Source organism: Alosa pseudoharengus, unplaced genomic scaffold (genome assembly GCF_046254945.1).
Source record: "Alosa pseudoharengus isolate Yale_2024_CS ecotype anadromous, Long Island Sound unplaced genomic scaffold, YU_APseudo_1.1 YU_APseudo_1.1_scf_21, whole genome shotgun sequence".
Classification (NCBI taxonomy): Eukaryota; Metazoa; Chordata; class Actinopteri; order Clupeiformes; family Clupeidae; genus Alosa; species Alosa pseudoharengus.
This window is the reverse complement of record NW_027468674.1, coordinates 24,049,011-24,076,649: the sequence shown is the minus strand read 5'-3', so window position 1 is coordinate 24,076,649 and position 27,639 is coordinate 24,049,011. Positions and strand designations below refer to the sequence as shown.

The following is a 27,639-nucleotide window of genomic DNA, read 5'->3' as shown; positions in this document are numbered from 1 at the left end:
TCAGCTTCAGGCTCTCTACTGAATTTGCAGACTGCGTTTATCTTTGGGCACTAGTGCTGCACGGTGCTGCAGTATAAGTGGGTTTGTGAAATTTAATCCGTCTGACATTGACAGCACGAAAACTGCGCATTCGAGTGCCCCTCTGCAGATCAATTTGTATTAGCATGCTGTCCACTTTCAGAAGGGAACCAGGATACTGATTAAATTTGGTTCTTCAGAAGGAAAGGAACCAAAGTAAAGGGCCTGGAGTATTGAACATTCCTTTTACTGTAGTAATCGTTTAACTATTAATCGTTTCATTGTGAAATGGAACTCATCCCTTAATTAATCCATTAATTAATTAACTCATTCATTCATTCATTCATTCATTCATTCATTCATCTCCAGTCATTCTAACCCCTCTTTCTCTGCATGCCTTTCTCATCTCACGGCCTTTTCTTTCCTTTCCAACAGAAGAGTACTCTGGTGTGTATGATCTCACTAACCCTCTGTCTGTCTCCACATGCTCTCACATACATTTTCCTCTCCAGTCTCCTCCACTTCTCTCATCCGTAGTATAGTGTGCATTGGATTACTATTTGGCCATGCTCTAGTCTTCCCAGAGGCCACAAAGTCGACTAAAACAGACCGAAGCCAAACAAAAGAAAATAACTTCTTAAGATGCTAACCGTAAAGTTAATGCAGGCAGACGGAGCTAAGTAGCTAAGGCCAGTGAGCTGGTGTATTAGCTCACTGCAGGCGGTTGGACAGTGAATTGCTGAATCATGTTGTTGGCCAGGGCTCCTGCCATAGTTCTAGGCCTAGGCCAGTATCCCATACACACATCATTGATGTGTCACTGGACAAGTGTTTGTTGACATTGTGCTCATTTATTTTTTAATCAAAACCTGTTAGATGACAAAGCGTACAGAAATTATTAATTTATCCACGATGTGGGCACGGCTGCTCTACTTCCTGGACATCAAAGTCCACCGCCGTCATTTAGCTTTATTTAGTCCTTTGTGTTATTGTATTACATTTTTATTTGTTTTATCTCGAAAATGTAGAACAACACATAACTTTGATTAGCAGTTCTGAAAAGGATCATCACCATGCCACTAAATGTTTACGCTCATTATTCTCATGTCTCACTTCATTTGCTCCCCCTTCTCTCTCCCTCTGCTGGTTTTGCACGGCACTGTCAGACCTTAATTTCTTTGGTAAGCTGGTCTTTCCCTGCTTGTTCCTTATCTTGTGTATCTTATGAGCTCTGTTTTCTGTGGGTGACGTCCAGTCTGTCTTGAGTCTGACCTGTGACCTGTGATCGTCTGGCCAGTGATGGTGCTGTGGATTCTGACCAACTGGTAACTGGTAACGGACTGAGCTGATGAATGCAAGTAACCTTTCAGGGGATCTTTGTCTTGGTGCAGGTATGGGTCGTGAAGTTGAACACCTCATCCAGGAGAATGCACAGCTGCTTGAGACAAAGTAAGAGCTGCCACTTGATCTGCTGCAACTCAATCACACAACTACTCCAAAATGAACAAGGTTCTTTTTGAAAGTGTTCTCTTTCTTAGAGCCTCTTCCTGGTAATGGACATAATCAAACAACCATTTATACCCGGAGACAAGCTAATGAGCCATGTTGGGTTTTGACGTAACAAAGTGAACTTTTTACAACTATCCAAAGCACTGACTTGCTCTCTGCTGCCATCTACAGCAAATGGTCAGACATGCACTTGTAACAATCCTTCAGATGCCTCAGTCAGACTGGTATTCAGTTATAGTGGATTTGGAGGTATAGTAATGAGTGGGCCTCATAGACCAATAAATAAGTCTGATGTAAGGGAAAGGTATTATACTTATACGGGATTATGGAACATTTGTGTATCTCTGAGTATGCCGTGTAATCAATGAAGTAATAGAAACCTATGTTGTAGGTGTATCTTGATCTTCATGCTTGAAATGCATCTCTGAGTATGTTTTGTTGTTGTCAGAAATGCACTGAACGTGGTGAAGAACGACCTGATAGCGCGCGTGGACGAGCTGGTGTGTGAGAAGGACGTGGTGGTGGGGGAACTAGAGGTGCTGCGCTCTGCCCAAGACAAGCTGGAGGAGAAGAACAAGGAGCTGGAGGATGAGATCAAGAGGTCAGACACACACACACACACACCACACACACACACACACACACACACGCTACACTGCTATTACTGCTACTACAATTGATAATAGGATAGAATGATGATGTCAATCATACACATACAATCATACACACATTCATAGAATAACTACTACTACAAGTGATAATGAAATGGTGATAGCAATCATACTGACCTCTCTCTCTCTCTCTCTCTGTATCCAGAGTGCGTGCAGAATTACAGGAGGCCAAGCAAAAGACCAAAGAGCCTGACGATGATGTAAGCTTTGTGCTGTGTGTTTCTACGTATGGGCTTGAATAAATCATGGTTTAGATCTTAAAATGTATTTGTCAGACTAGACAACGCCTCGTCAGTTGCCACATATTCTTGCTGAGGTGTGTGTGTGTGTCTATGTCTGTGTGTTCGTTCAGAGCGACGTCCCCACGGCCCAGAGAAAGCGCTTCACGCGGGTGGAGATGGCCCGTGTGCTCATGGAGAGGAACCAGTACAAGGAGAGACTGATGGAGCTGCAGGAAGCCGTGCGGTGGACGGAGATGATCAGGTGAGGGGTGGCCCTCCAAATGTAAGGCAAATTATTACAAATCTAAGCATACTTGTCCTCAAAACAAACAGATTTTTTTTAAACTAGAGTCCTCTGTGCCTGCTATCCACATCAGTGCTAGAAGCACCCCAACAGACTGCAAAGCGTTTGGCACTAAGAATGAGCCATAGTGAAGACAATAGGGAAAAACATTTAAAAAAGGGGAAAGAAAGAGAGAGAGAGAAGGAACTCATGAGTGTAATTTAATTCCTCCATTATCTACCGCAAACTTGTCCTCAAAACAAACAGACTTGGCTCCAAGTGGGAAGAGGGGAAAAAGGAAGATTAGGGTTCAGTTGGGTAACACAGGAGTAGTTGAAGCCTAAGACAGACGAGGTCTGATTTTTTTTGCCCAAATTTTTGGAAAATCCATATTCATATTTATCAGTGTCAGCTTTTGATATTTAGAATTTAGAATAATCATCAACATGTCTAAATTAAAAGCTTGAGGCGCAGTCCTCCGATGGCACACGTTTACTGCTTTCATTTGTGTAACCCTGGTGATTTTTGTTTTCTCCTCCAAAGAGCATCGCGGGAGAACCCTTCCCTATCAGAGAAGAAGAAGTCTAGTATCTGGCAGTTGTAAGTCACACTGGCCTTCACTTACATCCATAGCAACATCTCATAATTTACAGTAGTGCCGTAGATGATTTCTCACATAATTTAATATATTACTTCTCCTTTTTTATTTCACCTTTTATGGTTGGTCTCCAGTATGTAGGTAATTTTTGATTGCCTTGCAATGCACTGATCCTTGCACTTTACATGTTCCAAATAAGCAAGATTGATAAGCAAGATGACCCTTGACCTGGAAATGGCTTTGCTGTGAAGAATAACTCATTTGTTTGTTCATCACAGTGTCCACTTGTTTTCAAAATCCTAGAACAAGACATTGACAAGATAGATTTTTTTTTTTATGATTTACCTATAGTACATTCAAATACCTGATGAATGTAAATAAAAAAGGATGTACTCTTTCCCACCATGGATAATATATTAAATGTGTACTGCCATTCTCAGGTCTTGGGTGTTTGTGGTAGTTCTGGTGTGGGTTTGGTACAGGTTTGGAATGGGTTTGACGTGGTTGTTTGATTGAGTTTGGTTTTTGCTGGAGGTTTTTTTTTTTTTTTTTTTTTTTATCAGTGGAGCTGAACTAGCCTTGTTTTAAAAGCTGCCTTCTCTCCTGCTCTGTACTCTCCTGTGCCCCCCTCTCTCTCCCGCCTCATGTTGTCCTGTGCCTCTGCAGAAGGTGTGTTGAAGTGGGGGAGCGAATGTCAGAACTGATGGAGGATGAGAAATATAGGATATGACATGTTGAAACTTTTAATTTATTTTTTTTGAGCAGTCTTAGTTGTTTTTATATTTAGAGTGTTTTTTTTTATTCAGGAAGACATTGCACTTACAGTAGTAGTGTGGAGGAGCAGCAGTAATATTACAATCCTGATGACAAGCCTGACAATCGGTTGGCCTGGGTTTAAGTCCCAAACCTGCCTTTTGATGAAAGTATCTGCTAAATACCAGTCAACTTTAAGCCTGGCGTATCTTGTTTATCTCAGGCTTTAGACTAAGATCACAGCACAAAAGAGTGTCTGACTGAGGTTCATGCCATGAAGAGTGAGTAAAAGAGAGAGAGGGACAGTAATATAGACAGCACAAGCATATCATCCAACAGTTTGGTTGAATGTGCGGTCACTGAAACAGGGAAGTACTCAGTGCATGATATTGCAATGATCCAGAGAGGATCATGACTGTAGTTTTAAGGTGGTTATGGCGGAGCGTCTACATGGTAGTGTTCATGTAGGATGGTGCAGATGGAGAGGGAGAGAGAGGAGGTGGTGGAGTGGGTAGAGGTGTAGGTGCTGCACGTGTGTGGAGGGAGGCATGCCGTATATGTTGGAGGGCCCTGACCCCTGACCCCAAACCCCTAACATTTGACCCTTGAACTCTAACTTCAACTGCTGCTGCCGTGTCCTGTGTCTTGTGCCTCCCTAGCAGTCTGTCTGTGTTTGTCTCTCTCTATCTATCCCTTCTCTCTCTCTCTCTCTCTCCCTCTCTCTTTCCTCCTCTCTTAATTCTAGCTTCAGTCGGCTCTTCAGTTCGTCGTCGAGCGCGTCAGCCAAGAAGCCGGAGGCGCCCGTAAACCTGAAGTACAACGCCCCGACCTCGCACGTGGTGCCCACGGTCAAGAAGAGGAGCAGCACCCTGGCCCAGCTGCCCAGCGACAAGTCCAAGGCCTTCGACTTCCTCAACGAGGAGTGAGTAGCGCCACCACCAACCCTCACCCCCTAATCTGTAAGCCGTGTGTGTGTTTAGGTGTGTGTGTGCCAGGCTGGAGGTGGGTAACCTGTAACCTGTAACCTGTGTGTGTGTGTGTGTGTGTGTGTGTGTGTGTGTGTGTGTGTGTGTGTGTGTGTGTGTGTGTGTGCGTGTGTGCGTGTGTGCGTGTGTGCGTGTGTGCGTGTGTGCGTGTGTGCGTGTGTGCGTGTGTGCGTGTGTGCGTGTGTGCGTGCGTGTGTGCGTGCGTGCGCGTACCACCAGGCCCGAGGTGGGTAACATGACGTCGCGGCGTGAGCAGAAGAGGGCTCAGTACCAGCAGGTGAAGGCCCACGTGCAGAAGGAGGACGGCCGAGTCCAGGCCTACGGATGGAGCCTCCCCCAGAAGAGCAAGGTGCAGTGTCTTAGCTCTGGGTCTATGCGATGGGATGGGGTCAGAAGGTCAAGGTGCACACTAGCTCTGTGTGTGTGGGGTGGGGATGGGGTCAGGACAGAGACTCCTAGACACCACATTTTTGATGTGGGATAAATGCAATGTGGAAGTGAAGCCATTTGAAGTGGAAGACTTCCTATTGCAAAGCAAATTTCAGTGTTCAAAGAAAAGGATAGACGGACTAAAAGGAGCACGGTGTCCTGCACACAGTGAAGTGCTCTGTTCTTTATCTGCAATTTGTTTTCAGATGGGCACCTCAGCCTTAGTAGAGCAGTTGTATAGGGGAAGATACACTAAGGGAAAAACACTGACAGTTTTCCACAATTGTTAAAACACATTTTTTGAAACCTTCCACCCTTTTCTACATTCACAGAATGTCTGGCAGTTCTTGCAAAATAAAACTCGCCTCAGAAGTTTTACTTGTGCTCAGAGCCAAACAGTGTCAGAGTACCGATCCAGTGTATGATTGAAGTGTTCCCTTAATTCTTTTGAGCAGTATATTATGAAAGGGGGGGGCTGCAAGTGTTCCTGAATGCCCCTTGTGAAATGGAACTTAAAGGTTTTGAGTAAAACCATTCCGTCATCTCTTCATCTCTTCCTCTCACACACGCATGCTCTTCTCTTCCTCTCACACATGCATGCTCTTCTCTTCCTCTCACACATGCATGCTCTTCTCTTCCTGGTTCTTCAGGTAAATGGTGGTGCACAGAAGGAGGGCAAGAACCTTCCGGTGCCCGTTTACCTGCGGCCGCTGGATGAGCGGGATTCCTCCATGAAGGTAATTTCAATTTCAATTTAATATCACTTATAGAGCGCCAAAACATTACACATGTCTCATGGCGCTTTACAGAAACAATCAGAGAAGACCCATGAGTAACAGGGGCGAGGAAAAACTCGAATTACTAGAATTGAATTGAATTGAACACTAGAATTGGAGATACATGTAGGAAGAAACCTCGAGCAGATGCACGACTCAAGGGCCTGACCCATCTGCCTAGGGTCAGTACAGAAACTGGATACACAGCACTGACCGCGCCTCTCTCATAGCTCTGGAATATGAACAGAAAAAAACCTGTCCATCAGAGATCCATCACAGATTACAGACTAGATTTGGATTTAGATCAGTGTAAGCGCCTTTGTCTTATAGCGGTTGAGTGCAGATTATGTATGACATTAAAAAAAGCCATGTCAAAGTATTAGAAATGTTAAAAACATTTCATTGTCAGGTTTCTGTTACTGTAAGATCTAAAGCTGGATGTAAAAATATGCAGATGTTGTAATGTAAATTGAACAACTAAATCACAGGCTCTGTGTCCGTGTGTGTGTGTGTGTGTGTGTCCGTGTGTGTGCAGCTGTGGTGTGCGGCAGGAGTGAACCTGACGGGGGGGAAGACGCGGGACGGCGGCTCCATCGTGGGGGCGAGTGTGTTCTATAAGGACGTGTCGGGGGACAGCGTCTGCCTCAGCCCTGTGCTCAAGAAGGGCTCCCAGACCAGCCTAGACAGACTGGAGCAGGAACTAAAGGTTACTCACACACACACACACACACACACACACACACACACACACACTGCATTCTGGTCAACAGTCCTACAAATAACAGTCCTACAAATTGATCCATTCTGCTGCCAACAGACCCCTCTGTTATTTCAGTTATATATCATATTTCACTGCATGCTCAATTTTTACACATATTCTTGTGTTTGAGAGTGTGTATGTGGGTTGGTTTCAGTTCATGTTACATGTGTGCATCTGGCCTCACGTGTGTGTGTGTTTGTGTCTGTGTACATATGTACTGTATGTGTTTGTTTGTATGTGTGTGTGTGTGTGTGTGTGTGTGTGTGTGTGTGTGTGTATATGTGTGTACATATGTATGTGACTGTTGGTGTGTATGCACATGTGTGCTTCCAGTGTTGTGTGCGTGTACTACAAACATGTGTGCCTCCAGCCTCACGTGTGTGTGTGGTGTGTGTGTGCATCCCCAGGAGCAGGAGAAGGAGCTGCGGCAGCAGGAGGAGCTGTCCAGCCTGGTGTGGATCTGCACCAGCACGCAGGCCACCACCAAGGTCATCGTCATCGACGCCAACCAGCCCGGCAACATCCTGGAGAACTTCTTTGTCTGCAACTCCCACGTCATCTGTATGGCTAGCGTGCCAGGTCAGGAAACCGGAGAGTTTGTGTGTGTGTGTTTGTGTGTGTTTGTGTGTGTTTGTGTGTGTTTGTGTGTGTGTGTGTGTGTGTGTGTGTAAAGGTCTCTGCGGTGCTTGCAGTTACTTGATTTTGATCCATCCTCTGGTTTGATGTCCTGATGACATCAACCCCTCTTTACTCTCATTGTAAAGTGGGAGAAAGTATTGAACTGTCAGTTGTTTTTCCAGACACACATAGGTTATTGATCCAGTTGTTACTTCACTTTAAGTTTTTTTTCCCTACCTATCCCTGCCAGGCATTACACTTAAAAAGGAAAGGGAATTTTGCTCACAATCAGCTGTTTTGTGTGTGTGTGTGTGTGTGTGTGTGTCCGTGTGTCCGTGTGTCCTCAGGGGCGCGAGAGACGGACTACCCCATGGGCGAGGAGATCCCCAAGCAGGACGGGGAGCAGGGCGAAGGGGCCAGAGCCGCCACAGCGAGCAGCAGCAACAGCATGTGTGGGGGCACCAGCGAGGGCAGCGCCGGGGGCGCCCAGGACGGCCTACTGGACGGCGTGCATGTGGTGGGCTGCTCGGGGGAGGGAGCGGTGGCCATCCCCCAGACGGTGTGCACCACGGGCCAGTCCGGCGACCTGGACGCAGTCACCGGTAAAGAGCTCAGGCTGACGTCTCATAGTGTAGCTACAAGACAGTGTTGCCTTAAGTCCAAGAAGTGGCCCAATGGGGGAGCCGTAGTGCAGCAGTAGCGTCGGGCGCTGTCCCACAGCATGAACGGGCTTAGTGCCCACAGGGACCCAGGTTCGAGTCCAGCGTGTGGTCATTTTCCGAACCTTCTCCTCATCTCTCTCCCTCACTCATTTCCTCTAATCTCTTCACTGTCCTGTCAAATAAAGGCTTAAAAGTACAAAAATATGACTTTAAAAAGTAGCTCAAAAATATTTATGGAATTCAGTTTGAAGATCTGAGTGTTGTAGTCAGCTGTTTATGGTCTTCAAACATGCCTGATTTTTATTTTCCCATTTGACTTGGCGTCAAAGGCTTGTAAAGGTCAGGAGGTTTCGGGCATATAGGGGATGCATTGGCTTGTATTTAGAGACATCTTCGTTTTGTCGTCTAGATCAAATACGCCGCTAATGGGCTCAGCCTTTTGAAGACCAAATGGGACTAATAGACATTCCCAACTCCTCACCCCCCCCCCACCCCCCCTCTGTCCCTGCCCTCTCCTCCGCTACTTCTGCCAAAGTCTCTTTGAAAAGGAGGAAGTGTTTCTCATGAGAATTGTTGACGGCGCTTACAAGTGTCACTGGAGACTTGGCGAACTGTCTCGCTACATTTTCGGTTTCTTTTAGTCCTTTGCTCTTTGGCGAACTGTCTCGCTACATTTCGGTTTCTTTTAGTCCTTTGCTCTTTGACAAGCCTTCTGGTTGCGTAAGTGTTATATATAAATAAATAAGTAGAAATATTTTTTAGTTATTTTTTTTTAATGAAAGTTTGTTTTGTACCGACTCTCTCCGTTGGGTCTCCAGCGATTGTGTCTCCTGAGGAGGCGACCGAGGCCACGGAGAGCGGTCTGCCGTTTAAAGAGGGCAGCCACGGCCACTTGCTGGACCTCACGGCAGGCGTCTACACGGAGCACGTGTTCACCGACCCGCTGGGGGTGCAGCAGCCACTTGAGACCCCAGCCTCCTACACACAGAGGTGGGTGAGCCACTGTACAGCCAGGAACAGTACACAGGGGTTTGAGTACATGCTAGGCCTGCCTCTAACAGTCCCGTCATTGTAACAGTTCATTTCACACACTATAACTGCAGTGAAACTTTCGGCACAGACCAACAATTCGGACAGACCAACAATTCAAGGGAAGAATAGTGGTTTATAATTCAGTAAGCATGTTGAAATGAATATGTAGTTTTTCAAAGGAAGAGAGTCGCTCATGAAGCAGTTACGAGATCTGATCGTGGGCGTAAACGACGGTTGATAGCCTTTGACATGCTGAGAACCTCCTATCTGTTCTAAGCGTCCCCTTCTTCTGCCCGTCTCGGCTGTAGGGAGAGTGACCTGGTGAAGGACGGGGTGAGCGCAGCCTCGGAAGAGAAGGACCTCATGAGGGAGGAGGCCAACAAGATGAGCAGTGTCCTGGCCACTATGTGGTTAGGGGCCCAAAACGGCTGGTGAGTGGCTGGCCCTTCTGCCTGTCAGTTCAAATCAACTAGAGATGCACCAATTGCATTTTTTGGGCCGGTTCCGATTTCCGATTTTTCATAGAGTTTCACCTGCCGATTCCGATTTCATTTCTTCTAACCATTTTACAGCACACACAAATAGTTATTTTCTATCTTTTCTTTAATAGAACATGTTAATATACAAATGTAACCAACTTATCAATAATGAAATGGCTGTTAAAAAAATGGAACCGGTGATTAGACAGATTCTTCTTCAAGTCTAACTTCAGCTGCAGTATCAAACTATAATGCCAGTGTAATTATAATGGCATATGCTATAATGCCAACTACAGTGTGGGACATTAATTTCACAGACTACTAATATAAATGCACTGTTATGGAACATCCATTTTTTTCTTCTCACATCCAATATCCAACTAAAGATATAAGAACAATATTCATGATACATTTGAACATGCTACCATGGAACATATTTTCATATGCATTGATGAATTTATGGGAGGGCGAGGGAAAAGTGGGAAAAGTGGGAGTAGGCTATCAAGCAAACACAGGGGAGGAGAAGTGCTAATAGCGATTAGGTGCTCCACCATATATGAAAACAGCGCATGTCTGTTTTGCGGTGAAAAACTTAAATCCAAATTCCGGTTAAATGCATCAATTAGGCTATAGAAACTTTCAGAGACAGCTGATTCAGTATTCAGAGCTCATTGTAGGCTACAATGTCAAAAGCAACTTTAACTTTTGTTTGCCTTTCTAATAGGCTATGGTTTGTTCACTTTCACGACATCCAGTTTTCAATCTGCTAGGCATAGCCCTAGTCTACGTGCAGTAAATAGTTCTAGTATTTTTTTTTAAAGTGGAGTAGAACTACTAGGGCAACTTTATGTCGCTGCTTGTTGACATCTTATTATCATGTAGCCTATGATCGCTAAACTTTGATTCTTTTTAATGTCGCAATCGGTTATCTCCCGCTCAACTGCGCTTGTGGTTCAGCTGTGGGCACGCAATTAGCGGCAGGGATGGGCGGTGATGAGCAATGTTTACGTAGCCTATGAAGTGACAGCTTAGTAAATTCCACGCAATATGGCAAAGCACAGCGTTCGTGTTGCTAAAATAAGCAGGCGAGTGCATTTGACCGGCATAAAATCGGCATATCTCAGACTGACTGGCCGGTCGCCGGTCATGGCTGATCACGTGAAAATCGGCCGATTCCGGTCACCAGCCGATCTATCGGTGCATCTCTAAAATCAACCAATCACAGAGTTGTTGTCCAAGTGTGTGTGTGCTTGTGTTTGTTTGTGTGTGTGTGTGTGTGTGTGTGTATTTTTTAACTGAGGTTCTCTTGCTGGTTTGTTTCAGTGTGTACGTTCACTCTGCCGTGGCTCAGTGGAAAAGGTGTCTTCACTCCATCAAACTGAAAGACTCTGTCTTAGGCATCGTGTGAGTAGAGAATCATGAACTTTTATCAGTTGCGGTCAGGAAAGAGGAAATTTGAATACATTTGCCGGTATCTGTTGAACAAGATCCAAAGATATTCACATTTGTATTACATAGAAGCACACTGGTAATTTGTGTAATCTTGCCGTTAAAATGGATAAAACCGATCATGCTGTAAGATCTTTACTATGCTTACTCTCACTTATCTTGGGTGTAGTTTATAAGTGTGTGACATTTTTGTCTCTCCTGTAGTCATGTTAAAGGGCGTGTGCTGGTGGCCCTGGCCGATGGAACACTAGCCATCTTCCACAGAGGAGAAGGTGAGCCTCTCCCGTGCAACCTTAAAGACATTCCCTCAACATTCCGTGCCCACACAGTCATTCCCATTCAGGGCTTAAAGTTCCCATGTGGTGTGTTGGGAATCAGGCATAAGCCTGCTCACATAATATTTGAAAATGGATAATCATATATAACGGCTATGGAAATGTCTCCCCTTTCGCCTGTGTCCCATGAGTAGATGGGCAGTGGGACTTGACCAACTACCACCTGCTGGACCTGGGCCGCCCTCACCACTCCATCCGCTGCATGACCGTGGTGCACGACAAGGTGTGGTGCGGCTACCGCAACAAGATTTATGTGGTGCAGCCCAAGGCCATGAGGATTGAGGTGAGTCTCACACACAAACACACACACTCAAACACATGCATTTACTGTACACACATACACACAAAGACACACACACACACACATATCCGCACACACAAATACATTCAGAGGGTTAGGCGAGGGTAAGTTGCTCTACTTGACCTCTCGTTTGAGGTAGTGAACCACCATGTTGTTTGAACAGATGGTTCCTTCCCCGTCCCTTGTCAGCTTATGAAAAGTCTCTGTAGAGGTTCTGCCGTGTGAAGTTAACAAAACATGTTTTTACGAGACCCCATTTCCTATTGCGTAAAAACGTCAGGTCGTGCACATATCTGAGCACACCTGTTGTTGCATGGTATGGATTTAGTGCCTCTTGCCTGAGGGGCTTCCATCTGTTGAAAGGAGTTATGAGTTTCTTCAGACCACGCAGATCTTGCCCTCTGTTTTTCCACTCTGGAGTCGGCCTAGATTTACAGCTCTGGCAAGCGGTATATGCATCTGTTGCAGAGTAAAGTTCCCTCTCTAGATCTCCGACAGGACACATCCCTGGCAAAGAGTCAGTCAGGATTTCATAATCACGCGCCGTATCAATCGCACCCTGACACCGTGTCCTAACAGCATCCGACTGTTCGATTTGCGCCATAAATTGTGTCAGATCTGACACATTTTGGTCCACACTGAGTGTTGACATGCATTAACCCCCCACAACAAAAAAAGAAAAGCAACCTACCATAAATTACTGTGTCAGTATTTGCCATCATACGTCAACAACTTTTTTGCTCAAATTAGTTTTTAGTAATTCTAACAAATTAGTAAATAATCTACAGTATCTTATTTGGTTGGTGTCGCTGTTAGTCATTTTTCACCAAGATTTGCTCAATGTTCACTCTACCTCAGTCAGAGGTGTCTGGAAAGAAGAAACGATTAGTATTAGGGGCCATCCACACGGAGACGCTTTTTGGTTTAAACGCACATGTTTTGCATTGTCTTGGCCGAACGTCCAAACGAATCCTGTAAACGCACTGGCCGAAACCGAACGTCCAAACGAATCCTGTAAACGCACTGGCCGAAACCGCACTTTTTTTGAAACCTGTCCCTGGTGGTAGTAATCTCTCACACACACACACACACACACAAGCACACCAGTCGCGTTTTTTGTAACATGATTAAACTCCTCGTTAATCGCTAACAGAAATCGTTCGATGCCCACCCGCGGAAGGAGAGCCAGGTGCGTCAGCTGGCCTGGGAGGGCGACGGCATCTGGGTGTCCATCCGGCTGGACTCCACGCTGCGTCTCTTCCACGCCCACACCTACCAGCACCTGCAGGACGTGGACATCGAGCCCTATGTCAGCAAAATGCTGGGTGGGTGCATACACACACACAGTATTAATAATCACACACACACACACACACACACACACACACACACACGCACACACACACACACACACACACACACCATTTATCTCCCCCTTCCTTCTCACTCTCTCTTGCACACTTGGTAACTCAGACTCAAGGGCATGTTGGGCAAGACCAGTCTACTTACTCATCCCCAGCTATAGGCGTGGTTCAAAACATTAATGCATTAAATAAAAACTGTATACAGTTGTACGGTATATTCGTTTTTTTGTTTGATAACACATGTGTGTGTGTGTGCATGTTTTTGTATGTATGTGTGTGTGTTTACCCATTGGGCTCCTCAGGCACTGGGAAGCTGGGTTTCTCCTTTGTGCGGATCACGGCGCTGATGGTGTCCTGTAACCGCCTGTGGGTTGGCACGGGCAACGGGGTCATCATCTCCATCCCCTTAACCGAGAGTAAGTGTCCATCCCATCATGCACAACGGAACTCGAAAGAATGGAGAATACCGTAACATTCAGACAATGGCACAGTCTCGTAGCTTTGCTGTAGGGGTGTTTGTAAAGCAGTTTAGTAGTGTATGCAGTTTAACTTGTACATTGAAGGGTGGAAATGAATACCTTAATCTCCATCTCATAATGTGCTTCACATTCATGTGTGTGTAATGTAATAGTAATGTGTGTTCACAGTAATGTGTGTGTACATAGTATGTTCACAGTAATGTGTGTGTACATAGCAGTGTTTCCCCTACAATGTATTTATCAGCGGCGCAGAATATGTGCGTCAATTTAAGGATTTTAACCGCATGCTGTGAAGTTACATGCAGGCTCTTTTACGGTGGAAACTCATGCTAAAATAAAACTCTGTAGTCACGAATTTGATCGTGTTGGTATGAATATATGTTGTAGTATGTGATTCCTACATTGTAAAAAAATATACTAACATCTTAGAAACGTTGTAAAATTATTGAAATAGATTAAGAAAGCCACCGCTAATGGTGATTTCAATGGTTAGATTGATTTGTTTAGATCCAGTGAAATTGCTGCCTTGGCAACGCTACGTCATGGCTTCGGTACTCTATTCAAGCGCCACTGCAAAAAAAGTTACCTAATTTAAAAAAAAAAAAAATAGACACAAGTGAACTTCAGGAACAGCTGCCGTTCGTTCAGGTTTGATGTCAACAAATAATAGTAGGCTAACGTTGAAGGCGCAGTCAGGGATTCCACAAGAGATCACTCTTGTTTGTGTTTACGTTTAAGTTTATTAGCAGACTCAATTTTGTGCAAAAAAAACGTAGCCTACATTATGTTAACCAAGGAACCAAATTAAACACGCCAGCGAGATAGCTCGCCCCTACCTTCAGTAGCCTATTCCCAGATAAATTCCACGCATTGTTTCTTTTTTGTTTGTGATACAGGCAATGCTTTCAAGCCCTGTGTTGCTAACATACATACAGTAGGCTGTGAAACTAAGGTCTAGCTAGCCTATTGGTGGGTTTAATTGAATTTGAGTAATAGGATACGCAACCATTTACATCTGGAGATAGTTTGTAGTTCCTGTAGAACTCACCAAAATTATAGAAATGATACATCCAAGATAGATTTTCTTCGAGTTTTTGAGCATTTATTTTACCAAATGACATGGAAAACATAATTCATTTCATCCACATATTCTTATGCACCATGCACAACAACGCTACTAAGTTAGCTTAAAACCGTGAGAATCAAGCAAGCCTCACGTGAGGTCACGGCATTAAAGTGACAGGCAGTTAATTCGACTTGCACAGCACAAAACATATTTTGTCTTTTGGTAAAATAAATGCTCAAAAACTCGAGGAAAATCTATCTTGGATGTATCATTTCCATCATTTTGGTGAGCTCTACAGGAACTACAAAGTTTTTGAGCGTTTATTTTCCTGGGCTTCCTACGATCAATAGCACCGCTGCTGGAAAAATTTCTAGGGGAAACACTGCATAGTATGTTCACAGTAATGTGTGTGTGTGTGTGTGTACAATGTACATAGTATGTTCACAGTAATGTGTGTGTGTATGTGTACATAGTATGTTCACAGTTATGTGTGTGTACTTAGTATGTAATAGTAATGTGTGTAGTTTGTTCACAGTAATGTGTGTGTGTGTCTAGTGTGTTCATTGTATTGCACTCAGGCCTGTTGAGTTAAGGAATGCCTGTATGTTCCCTAATTAGTGTAATATAATGGAGCCTTTGTGTAACATTCCTCTCTCTCTTGTCCTGCTCAAAGCGGCCAACAAGCTCACCTCGGGATCGGGGAAGCAGCCCGGCGGCGCCATCCGTGTCTATGGCGACGAGAACAGTGACAAAGTGACGGCCGGGACCTTCGTCCCCTTCTGCTCCATGGCTCACGCCCAGCTCTGTTTCCATGGCCACCGGGATGCCGTGAAGTTCTTCTGCGCGGTCCCAGGTAACCAGCGAGCTCGGGCGCCAGACCCCAGCACAGAGGCCGCTCTCAAGGGCAGCAAGCCTTTGGGAACCTAGCGAGGGCTGGGGAGAGAGAGCGGCAGAGCGATGAGGAGGCGAAGCATTATGAGTCACATTAGTGTTGTTTTCCCATCGTGGGTGCATTACGTTGAAGAAGTGCACTAGTGGCCGATTTGAAGGGATTTTCAGTGATTTTTCAGCGATTTTTAGAAAAGACAAAACCCAGTGAAATGTGGTGAAATTGAGTGTATAGTATGTGATCTGAATTATCATAGGCTGATAGAAAAATAACAGTCTCATGCATTCATGCATTTAATTTCTGGTGCAAATGAAACCATGATGAGAAGAAAGAAGAATGTTTTCTCAAGGGTGGTCTTAAACTTTTGGCCACTACTGCAGTTGTACTGTTCTGGGGCTGTATTCACAAAGCATTTTATCTTACCACTAGGAGTACTCCTAAATCGCTCTAGAAGTTTTTTAGCTAGGAGTTTTCTCTTAAAACCTATTCACAAAGCCGCTCAGACCTGCTCTTAGTAAGGAAAAATGACAACTCCTAAGATAAGATACGACCTCCGTTGCTATGGTTGACGTCATTACTCCTGCACAAGCTTGATTGAAGTGACCACCTTGATTGGCTGATGATTATAATGCGGGAATGATGCCAAAAACCTCCCCTACGATGATGAATGACAGGTGACGGGTCTTTGCTGGTGAGAATGTGTGCGCTACACAAGTAGGCTCTGCGAGGGACGGATGATGATGAATAAATAGCCTAAATGAATAAGAGTAAGACAACGCAAATAGCGTAGCCTAATGAAATATACGGATTGATGCCGTATCTTTGCAACATTTTTTAAAATTAATCTGTATATAGACCAGTAGGCCTATGTTTGCAAAGAGGAGAACCAAATTTGATTTATAATAAAACTTTACATTTAGTTTACAAGTTGACAATGAGTGGTTTTGGTTTTTGTTGGTGGCGTTATTGCATCACAATGCACAATTATTCCCTTGCAATTGAGAGGTTCTTTAGCTGCATGAGCATTTCAAAACATGAAATGCCTCAAAAAGCAGCTTAGGATTGTTTGTGAATAGGTCTTAGTGAGTTAGGAGTCCTCTCGACTTCTTCTAAGCCAGGGCTCTCAAACTCAAATGAGCTGGGGGCCACTTCTGCCAATGTCATCTGATTGGAGAGCCACGTCAGTGTTAAAGAATAATACAAAAAAGAACGGCTATTTCCTAAAATGCTATATTTTTTTTCAAATACTGTATTTTTAAACACAAAACTACAAACCGAAAGTGCTTAAAGTCTTTTGTGATAGCAACCTTAGCTTATAAATAAAATAATGATAAAATAAATGTTAATACAAATTATAAAAACAAACAAAAAAGCATAAAAACAGGTAGGCCTATGTGTGTGTGTTTCACACCAAATAAAAATATTTTCCTCTCATAACTTTTTTACACCTGGCAAACTAGGCGTTAGGGTTAAGAAAGCAACACCATTGGATTTTTATATCAACATTTCAAAAGGCCATGGCTTGAAAGTGGTCAGAGATAAAGTCCTACTGTAAATGTAAAAATCTTTGAGTATAAACAAAAGTTTTTGAAGGGGGTAAATTTACCCATCTAATTTGCCACTGGGTGGCAAGCACCTCAAATTATGCCCCTTTCAGTAAATACTGGATGAACATACAGTATTTGAGCAGGTTTACTTTCTTTTTTGTCATATTACCCACATAACAAATTAACAGGAAAACACCTAAGACAGGGGTGGGCAAACTGCAGCCCACGGGCCGGATCCGGCCCGCCAAGCACTTTCATCCGGCCCTTAACTCTTAGTTATCTCCTTTGCAGCAGATCTAACGTGAACATGCGATCCATTTAATTGGGAACGCGTCTGCACTCACGAGAGGGAGAGAGAGCCGCAGGTTCCAGCTGGCTTGTCATTGTTGATAATTGATATCTCCTTCTTATAAGAAACTTTTAAAAGGAAATCATGAAGGCAGCAGTAGTTCCCACTACTGACCATTTAAAAAGTGGGAGAGGGCCATACCTTAGCAGGCAGAAGATCATTGAGAAATAAACGTGAATTAAAGCTACAGTGCACAATTTATACATTTGTTAAACAGCATAAAATTAGTAGTATTTTTAAGCAATTAATATTTTAAAAGAAATATTTTGTCATACTAAATTATAGGCTATAAAAAATGTATTTGTTTTATGTGTGTGTCGTGAGGGGGGGGGGGCGGTTGTTGTGCGGCCCACCGGCCAATTTTTAAAACCCAGTGTGGCCCTTGAGCAAAAAAGTTTGCCCACCCCTGACCTAAGATGTATACCAACAATAGTAAACTATTACTAGCCCATAACTACAAGGCCTACAAAAAGGCCTATCGCGGGTGACTAGTTCTTCAGAGCCCTATCCCTGCTGTCTGTACCACGTCCATTACCACTATCATCACGATTACCATTGCAACCTCCAAGCTATGTTGGGCAGAGGGTCGAAATAAGCATGGTATGCTTGGTGGACACCGTCGTAGGCTATACACGCAAAGATGCACCTCCATTCACAGACGCACCGTGACTATAACTGTCAATAGACGATCGATCATAATCTCCAAAAGGATATTCTCCTTCAGAATCAGAATAGGTGAATAACATAACCTACCCAAGACTTCATCACACGTGAACGTTTTTCAACATTTGGTGTAGGCCTATTTCTGCTTCAATTTGTGCAAAACTATGGCCTGTATCGCTTCCGCGTCATTACAAATGCACGTCTTCGTGTTTCTCGCGTGTAGCCTAATACAAGTATTTCCTGAAAACTTTGTGCAGCGATTTTGGGTTTGAATCAAGCTCTGGATGTCTAGCAAATAGTGGAGGAGAGTACAACTGAGATTTGTCACCGTACTTGGATCTATCGTCTATTTTAATCAGTATTGTTTGTCGCAATTAAAAATACCCTCAAGGGCCGGATTACATTATTATTTTGACATAGGTCGCGGGCCGGGAGTTTGAAACCCCTGTTCTAAGCTGTCCCAGACTTAGATGCTACTTTTAGGGCTAAAATGCTTCGTGAATTACTCTTAGTCAGAATAAATAGGAGTCCTAAAGTTACGAGTGATACGCCTATTATTTTTAGGAGTTTCTCTTAAACTTTTAGCCTTAAAGGAACCATATGTAAGATTGTGGCCAAAACTGGTACTGCAATCACTTTCAAATTACTATAGAGCGGTGTATCCCTCCACCTCCCCTTCCCCCCTGACTCGTGGTTGCCAACCCGGATGCCGAAACACTACTGACTTCATGACAGGGTTTCCGTTGTCCGGTAATTACCGGACATTGGCCGAAAAAAAAAAGAAATGTCCGACAAAATTAAATCTCTCCGGTCAAATTGTCCGATTGAAATTGGCTAATAATCCCGTCCCCTAACGCAATCTGAATTTGAGAATAAGCCTTAATATGTAGGCCTAAGCTAAATGAACAGGCTCTACCGTTTGAAAGTTATTAAACAACACGCATAACCTATGCTGCATTTCAAATAGGAAGCGCACGCTTAAAACGTCCATGTTAAACAACGAACAAATGAGAGGCGGTTCAAACATGGCCAGGCCCAGGCAGACTAGCCTTAAACGTTTTTTCAGAGGCCAGAGACGATGGATGATGATAAATTGGTAACGTCTGAAGCCTCAGATGTCCGGTCAACTCCACCACCACCAGATAAAAAGCAGAAGTGTCGGGCGTATCTGTCGCAATCAGTGACATTGGAAGTGGAGTTGCGGGGGGTGCGGCCACTCCAAGACACTGTCATTCTCCGTGTACATTGGACATGCAAAGTGTTCTTTACCCAAAGCATACAGTAGGTTTATGCGTTCTCTGTCTATGATCTGCAGGGTTAGGGCCTCCTCGACGAGGCGATTACTGGTCCGTGGATAATTTCTGGCACAATTAAACGATATCATTGAACTGCGGCCGAAAGAAATAGGAAACATTTCTTAATTTATTGTTATCAAATAAAGAGGCATAGCATTAGGGGGTAGTGGTGTGAGCGCTCATTCTTGTGCGCATCTGTGCAAGTTAAACAGTCACCACTGAGATAACGTGGGTAGCAGCAACAAACAACGTAGCCTTTTTAAAACAACGAACGAAGCCGACTCTTGTCCATGAAAAGATACTGGCTAGATCTTGTTAGGCATGTTTAAGTTAGGCTAATGAACATGTTGCATTCTATACAGATTATGTAATTATTTAAGCTACATAGCCTGTCTCCAGTTTTCCTCAGTTTGACTAATTAAGAAGGGATAATAGGATATTTGACCGGCATATCATCAAAATGTCCGGAAAACGAAACCTCTGCCGGTCGCTTTGACCGGCACCATTTTTTTCTAGCGGAAACTCTGCTTCATGATTAGTAGATAGGTGGAGGGTGGCGCATCAGGCCAAAACATGACATGACATGACAAAACATAACATCAGCATCAGTTGAGGGCTGCAATTTCACTTTTTAAATGACAATATCCTGGCCGGACTACTGTTATGTGTGATATAAGTATTTGAAATGAACATGATTCATGGTTTTAATGTCTAGTGACATATCAGGGCCATTTTATGATTAATTGAAATAAATTTCTTACATACGGTTCCTTTAAAAATGTTTGTTAATACGGTCCCTGTACTTCAGTTTATATTGAACTACTGTATATTTGTTTCCATAACTGGGGGCTGCTGTCTTGCCGTCACTGTAGTACAATGGGAGAAAGAGTAGGTTAGCTGTTGCAATAAAACATACACTCTGCTCATTTCTGATTGATGCTTTTGTGCATCCGTCACAGGTCAGGTGATTCCCTCTGCTGCGGCAGGTGGGGATGGAGGCGGGGATAAGCCCTCGTCGGAAGCCAATCAGGAGCTGGGCAAGTCCGTCCTGGTCATGAGTGGAGGAGAGGGCTACATCGACTTTAGAATGGGTACGTAGAAATACAGATGCTCTGCACGCTGCGCTGGGTCTGTCTGCTGAAGGAGGAGTTTGGAGCATTTGTCAGAGTGCGGATCATAATTGTCAAGTCATGACACACATTTTTGTTCACATTGAATTGGTGCAATGCACACTACTTTAAACTGCTGTAAGCATAACATTTGTTTAAGTGTCATTATTTCTGCTCATCTGCTCTCTCTTTCTCTCTCTCTCTCTCTGTCTCTCTCTGTCTCTCTCTCTGTCTTTCTCTCTCTCTCTCTCTTTCTCTCTCTCTCTGTCTCTCTCTGTCTCTCTCTCTGTCTCTCTCTCTGTCTCTCTCTCTGTCTCTCTCTCTCTCTCTCTCTCTCTCTCTCTCTCTCTCTCTCTCTCTCTCTCTGTCCGTCCCTCCTTGGTTGTCTCTAGGTGATGAAAGTGGAGAGTCTGAAGATGTGGAGACCACACTGAAGCTGCAGCCTTTCTTGGCCAAGGCTGAGCGCAGCCACCTCATTGTCTGGCAGGTCATGGCTGAGGACGACTAACTGGCCCCCCGTCCCTCACGCCTCTTCTCCCTCACACACACACAGACGCACAAACACACACACACACACACACACACACACACACACATACACACACGTACACACACCATACCTGAACACTCTCACACCACAGTGACGTGTGCGTGCATCTCACAGAGACAATCCACCCTCATATCAACATGCATGTTTAATTGTTTTTCTTTAACTGTCTCTCATCCATGCTCGTTTAGCATTTCATTTTATAATTCGTTTTTCTTTTGATTCATTTTAATTCAATTAATGATTATTATTTTTTTCTTTTTATTTCATTATTTTTCTCACCAAAACTCTTGTGTGTTCATATGTTGAGTTGCATCGCGTTTGCTGTTGTTGAAGCTCACTCATCACCATACTGTAACAGTCCTCTTTGTGCTTGGGGAACTGTCTGTATGTTTGCAAATGACCATCACCCATGTGGTCACCTAAACAAGACTTCCTGACCCTCTCAGGGTCACGCACGGGTCACCGTATCAGCCTGCACTTTCTCTATGGTCCTTTGGCATGACGTGGAACAGCGACAACGATAAAAAGGATCAATGTTTTCATTTACCAGACTTTGACAAAGTTCCGATTTTTTTCTCTTTGAGTAATTTCTCAATCGGAGGATTTCATCTTCAACAAGCACGGTTAAATACTGGCTATCCTTGTCCGGATCCCATGTACTCTTGAAGTTACAATGATTGCTCTTATGTTCATCCAAACGTCATATTTGATTTTATTTTTATTCAGTTGTTTACCCATATCTGGAGACTGGTGGAATTGTTTTTGTCTGAGTTCTGTTATTTGGACATCAGTGTATGAAATAGTACGCGCAAAGCACCTCTCACAACTACAAAAAACGGTTTAGGGCCGAGTCAAAGAAACTCCAAGGTGGCTCTCAGTAGCCTCGATGTAAACTTTAGGTCTTCCTTCTTTCCTGAGTTAGCTCTTGTTCACAGACACTTTAAGAAAAAGAGTAATAAGTACAACCTTGGGTTTTTTTGTTTGTTTTTTTGTTTTGTTTATTTTAGCACAGCTATGCTAGAAATTTCTTTGACGATTCAGAGCAATTTGAAATTGTGTGGCAGAGTATTTATATTTATACTGAAAAGTGTTACCAAAGGAAAAAAAAGATATTATAGAAAACAAAGCTTTGCTAGTAATCAACATGACGCTGCCTTTTTGAAGTGGTCAATACGGCCTAGAGTCGTGTGTTTGACTCGAGGGGTTATATTTTCAGATGTTTGTGCCGTAAGTCAATCAGGAATGTCTGCTCGTCAGGCGTACTTAACGAATGAGTGTAGGGTGTTCGATAGAGTTTTACGTTGGGTTTTGTTTTGTTTTGGTCACATAATCAATGAAAAAAAAAAAAGCGACAGAACTTTTATGCCTATTTTTATGATACCTTTTGTACATGTCCCGTTTCGTACTGCGTGCGTATGCGACACACACACACATGAAAGGGGATCGTGCCGTCGGATGTGTTGAGCGTTTGGACCCAATCCTGGGTCCATAGCTCAGGAGGATCTCAGTGGGTTTGCAAAGTTATTTTTTTTCTTCTCCAGGAGAGGAACGGAAAACTTCATATCGAGAAAGATTTAGCCATTTCAGTATTTATTTCTATGAATGAGCCTTTGCAGTTCAGAATGTAACTTTGTACATTGGAAAAAAAAAACTATTATGAAATTATATGAATATATAAATACTATAAATATGTATATGAAATGTAGATGTCTTGATTTTATTGTTTTTTCTTTTTTTTTTTCTGGACAATGATTGTTACAGTTCAAGTGACATTTGGAGAAGAGTCCTCTCAAGCATCCCACTCTCATCAAATGTCTTTGGATATGTATATTTCCTTAGCTATGCACTATTTTATAAAAGGTGGGGGGATAACTGTGTATGTGTGTGTGTGCGCGTGTGTGTGTGCATGTGTGCGTGCGTGTGTGCGTGCATGATAAAAGAGTATTCCCTTGCCACCATTGAAGGGTGGGTGGATGGATTGGGGGACGGGGTTGCTGGTGCGTAGGTCCACCACAGATCCCTACACGTCCCCTCGGAGGTGAAAGTCTATGCAGCAGGATGTAGGTCAACACTGTAGCCCCCCACATCCCACATACATGCAGTGGCATTGCCATGACAACGGTTGTCCTGGATGTACCTGTATAATGTTTACCCCCTCAGTGTCCTAGCCTTACTTTTTTTTAACAATCTATTAAACTCATGTTTTTGGGGAGTTGTCAGCATCATTGTTTCATACTTATTCCCATACCCCAATACAATACCACCCCCCCCATTAGGCTATCAGAAACAAGATGGCAGAAGCTATGTAAACTGTAAGCTTCTGTTAGCCTTCATGTTGTTTTGACATAATGCTGTTAGTTTACAGTTAGGAGAAATGGGGCTCTGACTTGCAACAACGTGGACCCTACAGGAAGTGGCTGTGAAGGGTTCTATGAGATGTTAGGAAAAAGTGACCAGATTTTGCATCAGTCACCATCATATGCATTTCACTTAGGTACAGAACTGCCCTAATTGGAATCTATCTTGCATCTCGTATGTCTGTTCTAGTTCTAAATGATGTTGAAACTTACTGTCTTACTGAAAGTTTTAGATTGGGAGACAATGGCAGACTAAGAAGATCCACAAAGACTACCACAAAGTGTTCAAAGAAACCTCTTAATTTCTGCTTTTCTCCTGAAAACGGTCTAGGCATGCTTGATGTTGTATCCTTAAACACTGATAAAAATTACTCCAAAAGTAACATTTAATTATTACCTTTAACCTTATTTTACACCATTTTCCCTATTTCCACATGGGCCAACACTTTCAGCAAAAGAAGTAGCCTAATCTGTTATGGTGTCTAATACTGTTTTGATGATGAAAGATCCAAGCCTCAGAGGAATGATCTCAAAATCAGGAACTTCTGACTGCAAAGTTTGCGTTGGAAAATCATATTTTAAATAAGGAGCCAGTTGTGGAGCCGCTCCTGTAATATTGATGACGCATCCTCTTATCTCTGCTCTTCTGTACTGCCTTTAAGTATCAGAGCTTGTAGCCTTAGATCAGTCCACTTTATACTTGGGGGAATCTGAGTAGGCCAGAACCTAGAGAACCAGTGTTTCCAGCTACAGCGAAAAAAGTGGCATCTATTAAAGAAGTCACTCATTTGTTCATATAATTTGTGCATTACCTCTAGGTGGGTTGTTTATAATGTCAGACTAGCTCTTTGCCAATGATTCACACAGTGCATTGAATATAATCACTGTTTGTTTTGTTTAAATGGGTCACTCAACACTTAGTTTAGTAGTTTTTCATGTGACGTAATACTGTAGTCGATGGGTGAGTCAGCCTGTCCTCCTGTGTTAAGTACAGAATGTACTGTTCTGTATCCAGGTGGATGATTTCACCATGTCCTCACTAGGGGGCAGCATTGAGCCACACTCTACACACTTGTCTCTGGGATGACATTCATAGAAGGACACGGGGAAGTCCTCCCCCTTCTCTGATTGGGCCGTGGCTTTTCACAGAGAGATTCTATCCCAGTGTTCCAATTAGATGAAGTTCTCCTCTTCCCAGCTATGAGAACCATGAAAACAATTTAGGTGTATCTCAAGACTGATGAGCAGCTGCTCACAGACAGCAATACACAAAAGCATCAGTATACTGAGGGCCCCAGCTGATCTAGGGTCAGTCACTTTTCTATATCATTTTCTGTGGACTGCTGTCTTGGTCTTGGTCCACTTGACCACTGAAATGAGCAAAATCTCAGAAGTCCCTTTGTCCGGGTTTCTTTTCCTAGTCAGTTCCATTGTGTACTAATGGTGAATGAGGATGATTAAATCATGCTTTCTAGTCAACTTCAAGTAGGGTATGCTGGTAGTAGATTATAAATGGGCTATACCTGCTTAGCTTATTGATTTATATGGAGAGCCTAAGTGTCGTATTTACCTTTTTACAAATAGATGAACTGTCCAACCTTTTGTGCTCTCTGGAGAATCTCTAATTGGCTTTTTTGTGAGAATAAATCTTCAAGAACACTCTACTTTTCATGCACTTTTATGTCAGTCTATTTGGAGCAGTTTCACTGGGGTATAAAATGAGGTATCACACGCGCCGAATCCATCTGTTCTGCAACAGCTTGGAGAAAAGATAAGAACTCGCAAATGGAAAGTGACAGCTGGTCGCGGGAGCTCCATAAATCAGACAAATGGGTTGAAAAAAATAGATTTTCAAAAAGCACAAGATACACCATGTACCTCACTCTCAGGACAGTAATTAACTAGGGGAACCAGGCGCTTCGCCCTCTAGAGGGCGCTGTTCATCCCTCATCACACCACAGGGCTTGATTGGGAAAAAAGAAAATGTCCAGTTATTTGAAACAACTTTAATGAGACGACTTTAATCTCCATCAAAGGTCAATAAAAGGTAATGGACGGGATTTGGGCAGAGCGCTACAGCCGATGGTGACTTGGATAGAGCTCTCTGACCACAAATAGTTACACATTTGGCGTGTTTAGTGTTTGAGGAAGGCTGTGTGTGCAGAAATGGAGCCTTTAATCCCACTGTCAGATCTCGCTGAATCAAGGTCAACCGGGTGACCAGCACTTGTGGCCTGCGTGGGTCGTGTGACATGTTACAGCATCCTCAGTGTGCATCCAGCCTATGTCATACTCTCTCTCTTACACACACACACCCACACACACACACACACACACACACAAACACACAGGGACATTTCACACAGCTCTCTTATGGCCCAGCTGTTATGTAATACAGCTAGCTCAGCTCTGCAGGGGATGGAGTGCCTCTGTGTGTGTGTTGTGGTGGGGGTGGGAGGGTGCTGTGCCCTGGTGCAGACAGCAAGGCCCGGGGCCCAGGACACTCAGGGCTGTAGGGGCCAGCAGGGCACCTCTGTGGGGGTGGAGACTGGCTGTTATTGGGTGGGGTAAAGGGGTGGGGGTGGAGGGGGAATGATAGTAGATTGAAATCAATATATTTTTTCTCTCTCTCCCTCTCTCTGTTTCTCCGCCAGTTTTTTCTTGTTATGTGTTCAAAGGGGTCGATCTGATCTTTGAGTCTCTCCCCACATAAATAATTTGCTGAATACATTCATTCTGTGAGGAAACCAGAACCCCAGTAAAAAAAAAGTTTGTACTTGCTCCATGGTTCAAATTTAGCATGCTGTGTCAAAATTGGCCCACAATAGGCACCCCGGATAAAACTCCACTTGCAGTCATTTCGTTGTACTCTGAATAATACAGTATGCCACCTTCAGTCCTGTGAGGCCTTATTCATCAGTTGTGCATGCCTTGGAATCCTTCTAACTTGCGCTGACTTTACGAGATATGAGCCATCAGCTTGACGTCAGAAAACTGCTGCTATTCGAGATTCTGTAAGGATTCTGTTGGGTAACAGACTGCAGTTTTTGACTCATTTGAAAATGAGGTCCTGTGATGTTCAGGTAGGAGTATGGTTGTTTGCAAGCATTTATTCTTTAATCAGCTATCTCTGTCAACAAATAAATATATCATTGTGTATGTCATATTGTATATTATGCATCAGTATTTTTATTTGTTTATACTGGACAACTATAATGGTATTGGACTGTGGCAAGCCAACATACAGATACAGTATATCATTTTTTTATCAGAATATTCCAAATGTGAGATGTATTAAGTAAGAGATTGAAGAGACCTCTGTCTAAAACAAACAAACTTGAATACAAAATGGCCGAAAGCCAAATAATTTCAGAGAGCGATAAAAACCTTAAATAACCCCAGCTCATGGAAGTGCCTCACAAGGGGACTCCTCTCGCTTTTTCATCTCTCTCGCCAGACACCTTCATCTGTCACTTTCATTCCCCTCCCTTTAAAAAACAACTCTGTTTTCATATCTTATCAGGCTCACAGTTTGCCTTGGGTGGGCACACTGTGAGCATCAGGAATGGGGGGAAAACAAATCCTTTAAAATTAAAAGTCTGACTGATGTGTCGTGCCCTGTAAACACATACAGAATCTGCTCTCATCAAATCTTCATTTTTGACAGGAACATGACTGATTTTGAATTGCAACCCCAGTCGTCCCCCTCCCCAACCTAACCCCTCTCCATTTCCGAAGCAATCATGGGACATGGAGATGACACGACGGCAACATGGCTGAAGCGAGTCGCTCAGATGCTCAGTCCTACTGTGTTGTGCTGGAAGCAGTTGTCAGACAGCATCAAGCTCACAGCCCATTTCTCTTTCTGTCTCTCGTTCTCTTTTTCCCTTCTTCTCTCTTTCCTCTCTCTACATTTGCCCTTTTAACTGTTGCCATCAGGTTCTCAGGAGCTTTGTCTGGCATGGACTGCTGGGTTTTTCTTTTTTTTTGGTGGGGGGGGGGGTGTAAAGCAGCTGGGGTAGGAGATAAATAGGACACATTCATGGAGAGCTAACAGGCAAGTCCCGAAAAAATTAAATAAATAACAGCAT

The 27,639-nt window shown here is 43.6% G+C and overlaps 1 protein-coding gene across 1 annotated transcript in view; it reads left to right on the top strand.

Moving 5' to 3' along the window:
• The window catches only part of spag9b (sperm associated antigen 9b), an 81,822-nt gene extending 58,419 nt beyond the window's left edge, over window positions 1-23,403 (top strand). The window contains exons 9-29 of the mRNA XM_076298235.1: window positions 1,410-1,467; window positions 1,976-2,128; window positions 2,344-2,398; window positions 2,551-2,681; window positions 3,246-3,302; window positions 4,799-4,975; window positions 5,259-5,388; window positions 6,119-6,205; window positions 6,780-6,950; window positions 7,412-7,583; window positions 7,970-8,224; window positions 9,103-9,274; window positions 9,625-9,747; window positions 11,119-11,199; window positions 11,449-11,516; window positions 11,714-11,862; window positions 13,034-13,205; window positions 13,547-13,660; window positions 15,463-15,642; window positions 20,492-20,623; window positions 21,034-23,403. Coding sequence (XP_076154350.1) covers window positions 1,410-1,467; window positions 1,976-2,128; window positions 2,344-2,398; window positions 2,551-2,681; window positions 3,246-3,302; window positions 4,799-4,975; window positions 5,259-5,388; window positions 6,119-6,205; window positions 6,780-6,950; window positions 7,412-7,583; window positions 7,970-8,224; window positions 9,103-9,274; window positions 9,625-9,747; window positions 11,119-11,199; window positions 11,449-11,516; window positions 11,714-11,862; window positions 13,034-13,205; window positions 13,547-13,660; window positions 15,463-15,642; window positions 20,492-20,623; window positions 21,034-21,149 — 2,753 coding nt within the window. The 3' untranslated portion in view covers window positions 21,150-23,403. The remainder of the gene's footprint in view (window positions 1-1,409; window positions 1,468-1,975; window positions 2,129-2,343; window positions 2,399-2,550; window positions 2,682-3,245; window positions 3,303-4,798; window positions 4,976-5,258; window positions 5,389-6,118; window positions 6,206-6,779; window positions 6,951-7,411; window positions 7,584-7,969; window positions 8,225-9,102; window positions 9,275-9,624; window positions 9,748-11,118; window positions 11,200-11,448; window positions 11,517-11,713; window positions 11,863-13,033; window positions 13,206-13,546; window positions 13,661-15,462; window positions 15,643-20,491; window positions 20,624-21,033) is intronic.
• Window positions 23,404-27,639: the final 4,236 nt, after the last annotated feature.